The sequence below is a fragment of the Periplaneta americana genome, chromosome 8 (assembly GCF_040183065.1).
Source record: "Periplaneta americana isolate PAMFEO1 chromosome 8, P.americana_PAMFEO1_priV1, whole genome shotgun sequence".
In the NCBI taxonomy this organism is placed as follows: domain Eukaryota; kingdom Metazoa; phylum Arthropoda; class Insecta; order Blattodea; family Blattidae; genus Periplaneta; species Periplaneta americana.
Genome location: NC_091124.1, coordinates 4,554,932 through 4,568,627, shown reverse-complemented (window position 1 = coordinate 4,568,627; position 13,696 = coordinate 4,554,932). Strand labels below are relative to the sequence as shown.

Below are 13,696 nucleotides of genomic sequence, written 5' to 3'. Positions count from 1 at the left end.
AACAGTTGAAGACATTACATATCTATAAAATAATAACATTGCATTGATAATAGCCATGTGCTCCTAAGTCCCTGATGTGAAGAAAGTAGCAAATCTTTATCAAGAGATAAGTGAGTCACTAAGAGAGTGAACAAGCAAGTGTGTGTGTGTGTGTGTGTGTGTGTGTGTGTGTGTGTGTGTGTGTGTGTGTGTGTGTGTGTGTGTGTGTGTGTGTGTGTGTGTGTGTGTGAGAGAGAGAGAGAGAGAGGTAAAGAAAGTAGTGGTAGACACATCATTAAAACCTCTCTGAAGGAACTAATGTACAAGAAGTTGATTGACATTGTCTGTGTTATATTTGTGTTGTGATTGCAAAGAAAAGTATTTACAGTAACATTATACACCTAACTGAAGAGTTAAACCTAGATGTTGAAACAAAAGTCAAGATCATTTTCAAAGAAAAAACTGTCCAACTGACACTGTGAGAAGGGTCGCGTGTTGGAAGCCACAGATGCAGAACCTGCCGTACGCTATTATTGTGAGGTCTAGTTATCATTGCTGTCAATGGCCTCTAATTTATGTAAGATTAAAGAGTTGTAATCATTGCAGCCATATAATTTCATTGAACCAATCTGGTGCACAACATGGTAGAGTCAATAATTTCTGAACTGCTGGCCGTGCTTTATTTCTCAGCTTACAAGCATCATATTCATCAGTAATGCCTGTAGTTGTATAAACAACATATCTGATTACATGAAGTGTGTTAGTGTTGGTGGCATCTCAGCAAATGAGCAACAAGCAAATATAAAGCTTTTTTATTATTATTTTATACAAAATGATAATGGAGAATCTAAAAATTTTCCACAAAACCACACACTCCAAAGACCTATTTTCTTGACTTAGTATCTTGTGATTTTTTCCACCCGTATTTCTCTGTGTGAATGTCCAGATTCGCAGGCAAGATTCTCTTAAGCACAGAAAGTTATCACAACGGTGCAAGTCCTTCAGATGACTGTGAACAAAATTCGAGAACTGTTTCCCACAATTGTATCAATTCTGACAGAAGATCTTCATAGCTGAATATGTCACCAGAGTTCAGATTAGCTGTATTGTCTTTACTAAGCACAAGTGTGGCTTTTATTATATTGTGTACCTACTATGTTTGCGAGAAATCATGTAAATAAGGATCTGTGTCAAACAATGAAATATGGTAGGCCTATGCTTAGATACTCTGACAGCTGTAGTGTTATAAACAAAGAGCCATGATAACGCAATGTTGTAGTAACAGTTATACCTCATGAGAAAGATGAAAATCTCCATCAAGCAGAGCTACCGAAGGTGAATATAGTGCTGCTATGAAGAATGTAGGAAGCACATTATGAAGCTGGACCTCAACATCAGAGAAAGTGCAGTTGGAGCTCTCTGCAGAGTTCCAGAACACTAACAGTGAAAAATTAAATTTAAAAAATGCAATTTTGATATTGAATATGGATTAGAGTTAGTCGTTTGAAAGAAGTTTTTATACCGAGAATTAATGGTGAAAATAAACTTAAATTCTAAACGATTCAAAAGGGTGAAGATGCAATGGTGACTAAATTAAGAAATAAGGTTTATAGTCCACCTTTCCCATTGCAGATGAAATGGAAAACATGACGTTTCTACTTCCATTTTCCCACTTCTGTTTTATGTTACCTACATCGATTCCTCTAGTTCGTAACATGCCGTCAGCATTCCAGAAAAGCACTGAAAAGTGTTGTGTTGGTTTTCGTTGTGGGACACGCCATAACTGTAATAGTCCATTACATTATTACATGAACAAATAAATAAATGTGATATTAAAGGAGGATGTATTGGATCGGGGGTCAAAATTAAAATTTTTAAATAATTAAATAATTGATTAAATGGCGATCTTACTCGTGTTAATTGTGTAAGTATGTGCGGCTTACAGCTGTTTCGGTGCTTCATCACACCATCCTCAGAGCCTACTAGATCTCGGCGTCATCTCGAACTTCTCTGCCTGTTGTGTGGGTGCGTTCGATTGTTGAAAAGTGTTGAAATGTGGTGTCAAATAGTGTGTGTGTTCTGAAATTGATTTGTGTGTTGAGAATTTGATCAGACAACATAACAGACATCATAAGGAAGACAAAACAAAAACTCAACAAACACAAAAACACACAAAACACAACACAAACACAAGAACACAAGAAATACATCACACTAACATACGAAAACAAAAACACACACAAGATTGCATCCTCATTCAGAAAACAGAAATACAACATAGCATACAGAACAGAAAACACACTACAAAGACATCTCAACACACAAACAACACAAACAAATAAATACAACCACACAGGCGTATACAAACTCACATGTAATAGTTGCGACAGTTCCTACATTGGACAGACAGGCAGATCATTCCAAACTCGATACAAAGAACACATTAAAGCAATAACCAGAGGACACAATACATCTACATATGCCGAACACATAACTAATGCTAACCACACATACAGTAACATAAATACAGACATGGAAATCCTACATATACAACCCAAAAATAAAAAACTCAACACACTAGAACAATATGAAATATACAGACACACTAAAACACACCCCAATCAAATTCTCAATACACAGATCAATTTCAGAACACACACACTATTTGACACCACATTTCAACACTTTTCAACAATCGAACGCACCCACACAACAGGCAGCAAAGTTTGAGATGACGCTGAGATCTAGTAGGCTCTGAGGATGGTGTGAAGAAGCACCGAAACAGCTGTAAGCCGCACGTGCTTACATAATTAACACGACTAATATCGCCATTTAATCAATTATTTACATTCAAGTGTTAAAAGTAGTGTACGAAAGATTCAACATGGATTTTAAATAATGTTTTTCGATTATATAATTATGAATTTTGCTTCAATCCGTGAAAATTTTGAAATTCGAGTGCAAAATAAAAATAGATATTCAGTCACTTCCAAGTGTCACGCCCTTTTCTCGTCAGTATAATTATATGAACGCCATTGATGTCTCTGAAACTGACTTCTCAAGCATACCGCTATCTCTTTGAGCGCCCTCCATAATAGTTTCTTGCCCTGTGCATTTCTCTCTTGTGTAGTTCACAAATATACCAGTACCGGTACTGAATATTGAAATTATTGAGTAACTACAGTTCTTTATTTTCTAAAACATCAACAAAACAATTATTCATCTTGATTGCACACTATTTCTGATGATGGCTGAAACTAGCCAACTAGGTAATATTACAATTTAGTTTGTTTTAATATATAACAGTGGTTACTGGTATATTAACAATATTCCTAAGTGACAAAAGACTGTTGTCAGGTAAACAAAAGCCTTGCATAAGTTGTAGAAATTCAGAGATGAATCACCCCGACACTGTAGACATTATTGTTAGCATTGTTAGGGAGTATCACTTCTTTCTTCACGTCTGTTGTAATTTACTGCAGTTTTGTTGCTTTTCCAATATGTCGTGACTGTTGTGCATCATGGAAAGAACCCAACGTGAGTTCAGAAAGTTAAAATTTAATTTAAACCATCACACAACTATTGTCAACTATTGTCAGACCATCGGATCTGTGCCCCTTCAGCGCTGTCGTCGTTCTTGGAAAAGTTAACGCCTGTACTCACTCCATTCCACCCGCTTTCCTCCCACCACGTTAAACAGCAGGCCACAAACCTTGCCGAATAGGGATGTTGCCAAACTTCCGTCAAACGGTGTCATAAATAACTGGTCCTCCATGCTACAATATCATTTCTTTCAATCAAAATACATCTTGTATTTCTACATTTTTTAAACCTAAATCCCATGTCTCGAAACACTTTCCTTAGTGTTTCTCTCCAACCTTGGAAATTATTGCTTCTCTCGCAAGCTTCAGTAATTTCTTCAATGTTGAAACTTCTTTCTGAACGGTATAAAATTCTTGTATCTTTCTTCTTAAAATACATCGCTTCATATCATCTACAATAATTAAAAGTTCCCTTGGTCTGTTCTTCCCTGGTGATTCCAGTTTTTCATCTCCTGCACAGACTCCCTCTGTCCTGATTTTCTTTATTAGGAGTTCTGACCTGTCTATATAAATTACATAATATGTTGTATTATTAGTATTAGTTAAGTAAGTAATATTAACACATAATCAATTGAAATAAAATAAGCCTCACCTGTGATATCGGTTGCTCTTTTCGTTGCCTGGTTTATAGGAAACAGATATTGACCTGTTTGTTTCTCTTCATCGCAAAATGCTATTACGTACTTGCTTAATAATATTTCTTTCGCCACTCCGTGCGACAGTATTCATTGTGAGTTGACAACACTGGACTGAAAATGCAAATATTGTAAACTGTCCTCCAAGAAGGCCAAAATTGTGAGTAGTGGGGGACAGAAAGGGAGAGAGATAGAAAAGAGAGAGATAGGACTGCAGGGAGAGAAATGAATTACCGAGGCTGAGAAGGAATTAGGATTCAGTTTGCATATCTTACGGGGGCACAGATCCGATGGTCCGACTATAGCAAACTCAAGCACCAGTCTCCACTTACTTCATCCTGAAAAATTGACCCCATCCGTTAAACAATGGACAACGACATAACTGAAGTGATTGGACATTATGTGTGATCTTGAAAGAAGAGTACCTACCTAATGTGTTGAATATGTTAAACCTTCGAAACGCCGTGTTTTCTGTATTGATCAACAATAGCAAAGATCAATATAAACTGAGGTTCTTTATTATTAATAATTGTTATTTTCATATTATCATATAGGTAGCATTATGATATTAGCATATGCTGTAGTTATTTCATGTTAATATAAGTATGGCCAAGTTCCTGATTATACAATGGTGTATTTGGTGTATTCATACATACATTGGATTATTCATGTTATTCCAGTTTATGTTCTAAAAAAATAAAAATAAAGTTTTCCTAAAAAGATCACAACACTTCTGCAATGCTTCGATTTTTTTTTATTTTCATGCTGAGCCCTGAATTTCATCTTAAAAATGTCGAAAACCTGTTTGTGTGTGCTCTTATGGCTTACAGGAAGGCTTTCATCTAACATTAACTTCCAGTATTGAAAGCGAAACTAACATTAACAATAATAAAACTTATGTTCGGGAAATTATGAAATCTGTGGAGATACATATGTCTGAAAAAAAAAAAAGAAGTTATTTCCATATCATGTTCCATTGCTAGAGTTTAGCTGTCAGATGGAACTACTTAAGGCACCAGGTAGCAATTATTATTCTATTGCTGTCTGTGGCAAAAAAGTGTCATTTTTTAAATTGTAATATTTTCACTTCTGTCAAGAGGAGATAACCGAGAGCCGCTCGAAGACCTGCAATACACTACCGGTATCTGCAGAAGCATTGGAGAGCACGAATGCTAATGGCTTTATTGCTAGATGCAAGGCATTGAAACAACAACAACAACATATTTTCGTAATTGATTAACTAGCGGACTTACTCGTGTTAATTATGTAAGTTTGTGCGGCTTACAGCTGTTTCGGTGCTTCATCACACCATCCTCAGAGCCTACTAGATCTCGGCGTCATCTCGAACTTCTCTGCCTGTTATGTGGGTGCGTTTGATTGTTGAAAGGTGTTGAAAAGTGGAGTCAAATAGTGTTTGTGTACTGAAATTGATCTGTGTGTTGAGAATTTGATCGGGGTGTGTTTTAGTGTGTTTGTATATTGTATGTTCTGGTGTGTTGAGTTTTTGGTTCTTGGATTGTATGTGTAGGATTTCCATGTCAGTTTTTTGAGCTATGTGTGATGTGTTTTTATGTGTATTTGTGCGTATTTTGGTGTGATCTGCTGGTTTAAACATATGTGATTGAATGGATGTTGTGTGTCAACACACTAGAACAATACGAAATATACAAACACACTAAAACACACCCCGATCAAATTCTCAACACACAGATCAATTTCAGTACACACACACTATTTGACTCCACTCTTCAACACCTTTCAACAATCAGACGCACCCACATAACATGCAGAGAAGTTCGAGATGACGCCGAGATCTAGTAGGCTCTGAGGATGGTGTGATGAAGCACCGAAACAGCTGTAAGTCGCACAAACTTACATAATTAACACGAGTAAGTCCGCTAGTTAATCAATTACTTATATTTAAGTGTTAAAAGTAGTGTATGCAAGATTCAAAATGGAACATATTTTCACTTCTATTAAAGATAGGCCCTGAAATTTTGACCATCCATTAAACACACCTTTTTTAATATAAAAATGTGGGAATTAATCCCATGGTGTGTTTATTTATGATTACCAGATTTTTAAATTATGAAGTGCAGAAAATGTTTCAACATGTACCTACCAAATAGATACCATTATCTCATTATGGTGATGAATTGTTGTATGCATATACATTTTATGGAGCTCTATACATCCAATGAAGTCTTTTTATAGTATTTTGTAAGAATTTTGAATAAAAAAAATAGCATAAAAATTGATATGTCAAGTATAATATTTTTTTATATTTAATCTGAATACAAAAAGTAACAAAAGTCTTTATCGGCTATGTCAAATAAAATGTGGACAATAACATATAAAATTTAGAACCCCATTTGAATAGTGGTTTCTGAGATAATGATACCTATATATATGCTGAAATATATTTTTTTTTCTGTAAACTTTATGATTTAAAAATTTGATGATCATAAACAAACTCCCAGAGAAGATTCACTCCCACATTTTTATATTAGAAAGATGTGTTTAATAGATAGTGAAAGTTTCAGAGGACTATGAGAAGTGGAAATATTACATTTTAAAAAGGATGCGTTTTTAGCCACAGGGTGCAATAGAATTACTATCTGATCCCTTTAACTGAGAAAGATATGAAGAAAAAATATGAGATCCCAGAATTAGAATTTAACGCTAACATTAAGAATTTAGTATTTTAAATTATGAAATAAAATATTTTTGGCACAAAATGACTATGTGAAACCATTACCAGGCATATAATTTCTGAAGTGAGTAAAATAATGATTACTGTAAATAGTAGCAGTTACCTAGACTTGCAATGCTTTCATCTGCGATGATTTTATTGAATCACTTGCTATCATGTGCATCCATTTCTTTGGAACAATACGACTTATAAACATTAATAACATTCCCGACCTACAGCAATGTCTTTCAGCAATGACAAATCTAACTTTTGAAACATTAGTTGATCTCGCTATACTGGAGAATTAGCACGGTCACTTTGAACCGTGCCATTACGTTTAGCACCAAATTTAAGTAAATACACAATGTCACCAACATAAGAACATGACGTTGGTGTGTGGCGTAGAGAAATTTTTTCTCTCTCTGTCTACCTCCTTCGTTCTGAACATTATTGAGAGATAGCACCACTGTTAGCGACAATGTGTATTTGCGTAAATATTGCGAGTAAATTATGACGAGTGCCTTAGATGAGAGGCTCGGGACAGAAACAGTTTTGCTGTGGCGCATGCGAGGACCTCTCATGCAGTGGGAGCGTGATCCTTACTTGAATTTATTTTTGCGTGTACTTGCAGATTAAATGATTGAGATCCCTTCTTGCTCCGGTTACAGGCCTTGCATTTACGAAGGTTATGTTATGTTATGTTAGGTTAGCTTAGCTTAGATTAGCTTAGCTTAGGTTAACTTAGGTTAGGTTAAATTAGCTTTGGTTAGGTTAGATTAGTTTTGGTTAGGTTAGCTTAGCTTTGGTTAGGTTAGGTTAGGTTAGCTTTGGTTAGGTTAGCTTAGGTTAGGTTAGCTTAGGTTAGGTTAAATTAGCTTTGGTTAGGTTAGATTAGTTTTGGTTAGGTTAGCTTAGCTTTGGTTAGGTTAGGTTAGCTTTGGTTAGGTTAGGTTAGCTTTGGTTAGGTTAGGTTAGGTTAGGTTAGCTTGGTTTGGTTCGTCCATGTAGTAGTTAAAATTATATAATATGACAGTTTTTGATTCGTAATATTGTTAAAAAATAATAGGCCTATAATGAAAGCGGTGAATAATTTCATGGTCCTTAAATTTTTTTTTTTCGTAAAAGGCTAGGTATTTTTCTATAGGCCAGAAATAAAACAGCAACGCCGTCATAATTACGTACTTTACGCTTTGGCGAACATTAACTGGAAATTTACTTTCCGTCATTTTAATTGTATTCCGTGAAACACATCTTTTTTCCTGTTAATTTCCTTGTGATAACCTAGTTTATTATCTTATTACATCTTCATTTTCATGTAATGCATTCAAAAAACCGCCGTTGTACTACATAAAACCTTGAACTTGACTAATGGAGTGAATTATTTAAGAATATAGTCGCGAATTTGACTCCACCATTTCGATTATATTTTGTTTGATACGGCTCGGTACGGCCCGGTGACTAGTGGCCAGCAAGTAGAGTCGACTATCGATATTGGTCTGCCGTGCGTATTATCCAGTTGTTCCGTTGATCTTTTAGGATATCCAAGAATGAAATTAGGGCTATGTGGGAGTTTTATTTTGAGTTCTTGCTCTTTAAGGGGAGAGGATGGTATTTTTTGGTGAAAAATGTGTAAATTTAAAAAAAAAAAATTCTTTAAACTACTCTGTGATATGTGTGGAATGCATAGCATAACATTTTGTGGGTATCTCAAAATCTGTGCGTCAGTGGCTAACCATGACAATATCTTTGAAAATATTGGAGTGCAAGAGGTCAAATGACTTTATTGTCAAATGCCTGGCATTAGAAAACAACAACAACATTTTGTGGGTATTTGTGCCCTTATCGGATGTTGAGTCGCCATTTTTAAACTTCCTGCATTATGGATCTTTAAATCACTCGCCCACTTTTATTGTTGTTTGCGGTAAATTAAATTATTTTTTTTTTCTTTAAAATACCCTTTGATATGTGTGGAATGCATTGCATAACATTTTGTGGGTATTTGTGCCCTTATCGGATGTTGAGACGTCATTTTTAAACTTCCTGCGCTATGTATTTTTAAATCACACGCCTGCTTTTATCGATTTCCAGTAACTTCATTTTTTTTGCTACATTGCCAGACAAAAATGGATATAATTTCTGAACTATTAAAGATACATGCATGAAATTTAGAACACACATTCTTTAGACTATTAGGAAACTTTTGTCTGTAACAGAATTTTATTAATTGATTTTATTTTAAAAATACGTCCGTTTGTTTGCAAGAAAGGAAATTAGAAAATTGTTATTAAATTTTAATTGTTTATTTTACAAACGTAGGGACTAATATCAAAATTCTGTTACAGACAGTTTCTAGAACATGCTTTTGCAAATACATTGCAAAAAAACTGTTTGAATCTATCTTTTAAAATAGTTTAGATATATTGGTTTTAGTACAATCTTGCATTGGGTATATTTTTTTCAAATTTGGGCCCCCAAATAATTTTTTTTCCAAATTTTTTTATTTGGTTGAGTTGCCACAGCTATTAGCTCCCTACATACACAAAATTAATATTTTACACCAAATAGGAAAAAAGTTTTAAAAAATACCATCGTCTCCCCCTTAAGTAATTTTTGTTTCAAACTGTTTCTCAAGTTTTAAATTTGTCACGGACACTCAATGCTGCATACCATTGCATGTTTCTTGGTAGATTTCACTTCCCTTTCTGTCAATAAATCTGCACGCTAACCTTCATGCACTCCACCATGTGCTGCAACTCATTACATAATAATTTTCTTCTTGAAATTTGGTTTTCGTTCGGTTATTTTGCGTAGGCATGTCTTTGATTTCAGTTGTTTTTGGAGTCGAAACATTCAAATTCAAATTTATTTACAATTTACATTTGAAATGAATACATATGAATAGATACCCGAAATGAGCATATGCTTGTGCTCGGGTACAGTCCAGTAGTCTACATAAATTTTACAGAGATCAAATAATAATGCTCATGATAGAAATAATAGTAACAATAATAAAACTATACTTATTACTATACTTATTGGCTGTTAAGCAACCCGGAGGTTCATTGCCGCCCTCACATAAGCCCGCCATTGATCCCTATCCTGAGCAAGATTAATCCAGTCTCTACCATCATATCCCACCTCCCTCAAATCCATTTTAATATTATCTTCCCATCTACGTCTCGGCCTCTCTAAAGGTCTTTTTCCCTCCGGCCTCCCAACTAACACTCTATATGCATTTCTGGATTCGCCCATACGTGCTACATGCCCTGCCCATCTCAAACGTCTGGATTTAATGTTCCTAATTATATCAGGTGAAGAATACAATAATAATAATAATAATAATAATAATAATTATAATAATAATTTATTTATTTATTTATTTATTTAGAATATTAACGTGCAAAAACAACAGCACAAGGCCAATTACAGTTTTGCACAATACAAAACAGAACAAAACAACAAATGATGATGAGAATGAATGATAGAAAATGGCAATGAGATGAAATACAAACAATATAATGGTCTACATCAATCATTGATCAAATAATAATTATAAAATTATAAAATTAGTACAATGAGAATTGAAATAATGGAATAGTCTACATGAATCAATAGACCAAAATGCAAGAAATATATGGACAAATAATTATTAAAATTAGATCAGTGAGTTAAAACTCAAAGATATACTACACATTAAATGGATCCAAGTTGAATCCATGCAAATTAGCATAATAATAATAATAATAATAATAATAATAATAATAATAATAATCGTGACAGAAATGATACAAAGATTGTAATACAAAATAATTCATTAATAATAATAATAATAATAATAATAATAATAATAATAATAATAATAATAATAGTGATAAAACAAAAATATTTACAATAATAAAATAAATACTAAGACGGATAAAATAAAATATAAAACCACTAGCGAGAGTTAACACAACTTAAATAAGCATATAATAACCAGAAAAAAATGACGAACTCGAAAATCAACAGAAAAGTTTGTTGTATCGCAGATGACAGCAAGCGCTGTATTGACATTGTGTTGTGCATTAATGGTAGTAGGGGGAGGGGAGGGGATGACATGATGACTAATTTTAAGTACACCACCACCGTTATATTTATTGCCCTAGTTGTAGTGATGCACACATTTCTTTCTACTTCTGTAAATGTGAAAGAGGTCGCATGTCTCAGCACCATGTTCACAATCTTGTTGGAAACATTCTCCTGTTGGGAACTGTGTGGGAAGAGTATCTCCTTTCCTGTGCGGTCTCCATTCAGTTGTCTGTGCTATTCTACTTCTCCTTTTCTTACTTTTTTTCTGGATTTGATTGCATGTAAATTTTGTACGTGTTGTATTGCATGTAAAGTGTGTGTTGCTTAGGAATCAATTTTACAATATTGTTATCACTGGATTTTACTTGCAGGTTCATTCTCCAAGACAAGCCAGAAACCATCAGACTCGAGGACAAAGTAGGGTGCAAATAATGAAGAGAAGGGTGCAGTTCTTCTCAAACATCAGAAATCATGACTCTCAGAAAATATCAACACAAGTTTGAGACAAGTCAGTACTAGGGCATGGCCGCGCAAACTATGGCCCATGGGCCACAACCGGCCAGCCTTTGTTTTGTAAAAACTGGAAATTGTATATAAAATTACTAGCTATTTTGGAGTTTTATTTCTTGAACACGACTGTTTCAGAATATCTCGACAGTGAAGCCTGAACGCAGAGGTGAGGTCGCTGAGACACGTCACAAATTGGCAAGTTTGTTCACTTTACGAAAGGAAATCTGAAAATTTCTTGAAGAAAAGAGTCGCCTGTGTGAATTGTTAACTGATCCCGATTTGTTATAATCCTTAGCACTTCCTGTTGATTTGAACACAGTATTACAAGGAAAATGTAAATTAATCGATGTTATTCAGAAGTACAATAGATAAATTTCTGTGAAAAATTAGCGGCTTTTCTACAAATTCTATAAGTTATCCTGAAACATCTTTCATAGTGATTATTTTGTGGAAGTTATTAAGGATATTTATTAAAATATTTGTAGATTTTATTAAACGGGTTATATCAGCTGCTTGTCTATGCGGATGACGTGAATATGTTTGGAGAAAATCCACAAACGATTAGGGAAAACACGGAAATTTTACTTGAAGCAAGTAAAGAGATAGGATTGGAAGTAAATCCCGCAAAGACAAAGTGTATGATTATGTCCCGTGACCAGAACATAGTACGAAATGGAAATATAAAAATTGGAGATTTATCATTTGAAAAAGTGGAAAAATTCAAATATTTCGGAGCAACAGTACAAATATAAATGACAGTCGGGAGGAAATTAAACACAGAATAAATATGGGAAATGCCTGTTATTATTCGGTTGAGAAGCTTTTGTCATCCAGTCTGCTCTCAAAAAAGCTGAAAGTTAGAATTTATAGAACAATATATTACATTACTGGTTGTTATGCATGGTTGTGAAACTTGGACTCTCACTTTGAGAGAGGAACAGAGGCTAATGGTGTTTGAGAATAAGGTGCTTAGGAAAATATTTGGGGCTAAGAGGGATGAAGTTACAGGAGAATGGAGAAAGTTACACAACACAGAACTGCACGCCAGTGGCGGTTCCTATATATGAGCACAGGAGCATGTGAACACCTTAAAAACCAACAATAATCATACATATTACTGTATTAATATTATTACATCTATTACTTTCCAATGTGCAATGACGTTCCTATATTTTTCGTCTCGAGAGAATGTCCCGTTCATGTGTCGTGTATCTTTAAATTTCCATTGGACAGGTTGACAGCAGCTCGCACAATTTTTCTCTAGCAGGGTGAAACAGCCTGAGGCGAGAATATTTTCTGGTTTGTTCCAATGGTTACAATAGCTCTGGCTCGCACAGGTCTGAACGTGCTAGTGACAGAGAAACAGAGATGTTCCATCTCCCTTGGGTCTGGCATCCTGTTCCTTTCTCCCTCTTTCCTCGTTTTCTCTCTTTACTCTTTCTTTTCAAAATACCGTTACGCGCGGGTGCTGATTCTGTTGTCTTTTGTTCAGCAAAGTAAGGAAAATACAAGCTGCAACGGTGCGTATTGAAAGTTGAAACAGTAACACTTGAAGTTTGGAGACGGACGTGTGTGAAATTGTGTGTTAAATTAAAAGAGGATTAAAACATTCCTCCGCACCATGACAGAAGACCGATTAAGTACATTGGCTATGTTGGCAGTGGAAGAAAACTTGTTAACGACATTAGAGACTTCAATAATAAAATTATTGATAAATTTGCATCTCTCAAAACTAGGTGCATGGAGTTTCTCTACAAATAAATCTAGATCTTCAACACCATCTACAACAGCAGTGAAGGTGAGTCCTATGAATTAATTTTACTCTACCCTTGTTTAATGGTTTTAATTTTGGTTTATATGCGTAGATTTGGTACATGCATATTAGAACTGGTTTATCTCTGACGTGTGACTCAGCTATACGAGAATATATCAGTGTGTTCATTACTCATTTTTTTTATGAACACCCATCCAAGAAAGGCACGAGCCGCCACTGCGGCACGAATTGTATTCTTCACCTGACATAATTGGGAACATTAAATCCAGGCGTTTGAGATAGGCAGGGCATGTAGTTCATATGGGTGAATCCAGAAATGCATATAATTGAGTGTTAGTTGGGAGGCCGGAGGGAAAAAGACCTTTGGGGAGGCCGAGACGTATATGGGAGGATAATATTAAATTGGATTTGAGGGAGCTGGGATATGATGATAGAG

At 34.9% G+C, this 13,696-nt stretch overlaps 1 protein-coding gene across 2 annotated transcripts in view; it reads left to right on the top strand.

Moving 5' to 3' along the window:
• The window catches only part of LOC138704419 (G-protein coupled receptor Mth2-like), a 105,544-nt gene extending 93,959 nt beyond the window's left edge, over positions 1–11,585 (top strand). For both annotated transcript variants that reach the window (XM_069832275.1, XM_069832276.1), the window contains exon 6: positions 11,348–11,585. In XM_069832275.1, the coding sequence (XP_069688376.1) occupies positions 11,348–11,479 (132 nt within the window). In that variant the 3' untranslated portion in view covers positions 11,480–11,585. The remainder of the gene's footprint in view (positions 1–11,347) is intronic.
• Positions 11,586–13,696: the final 2,111 nt, after the last annotated feature.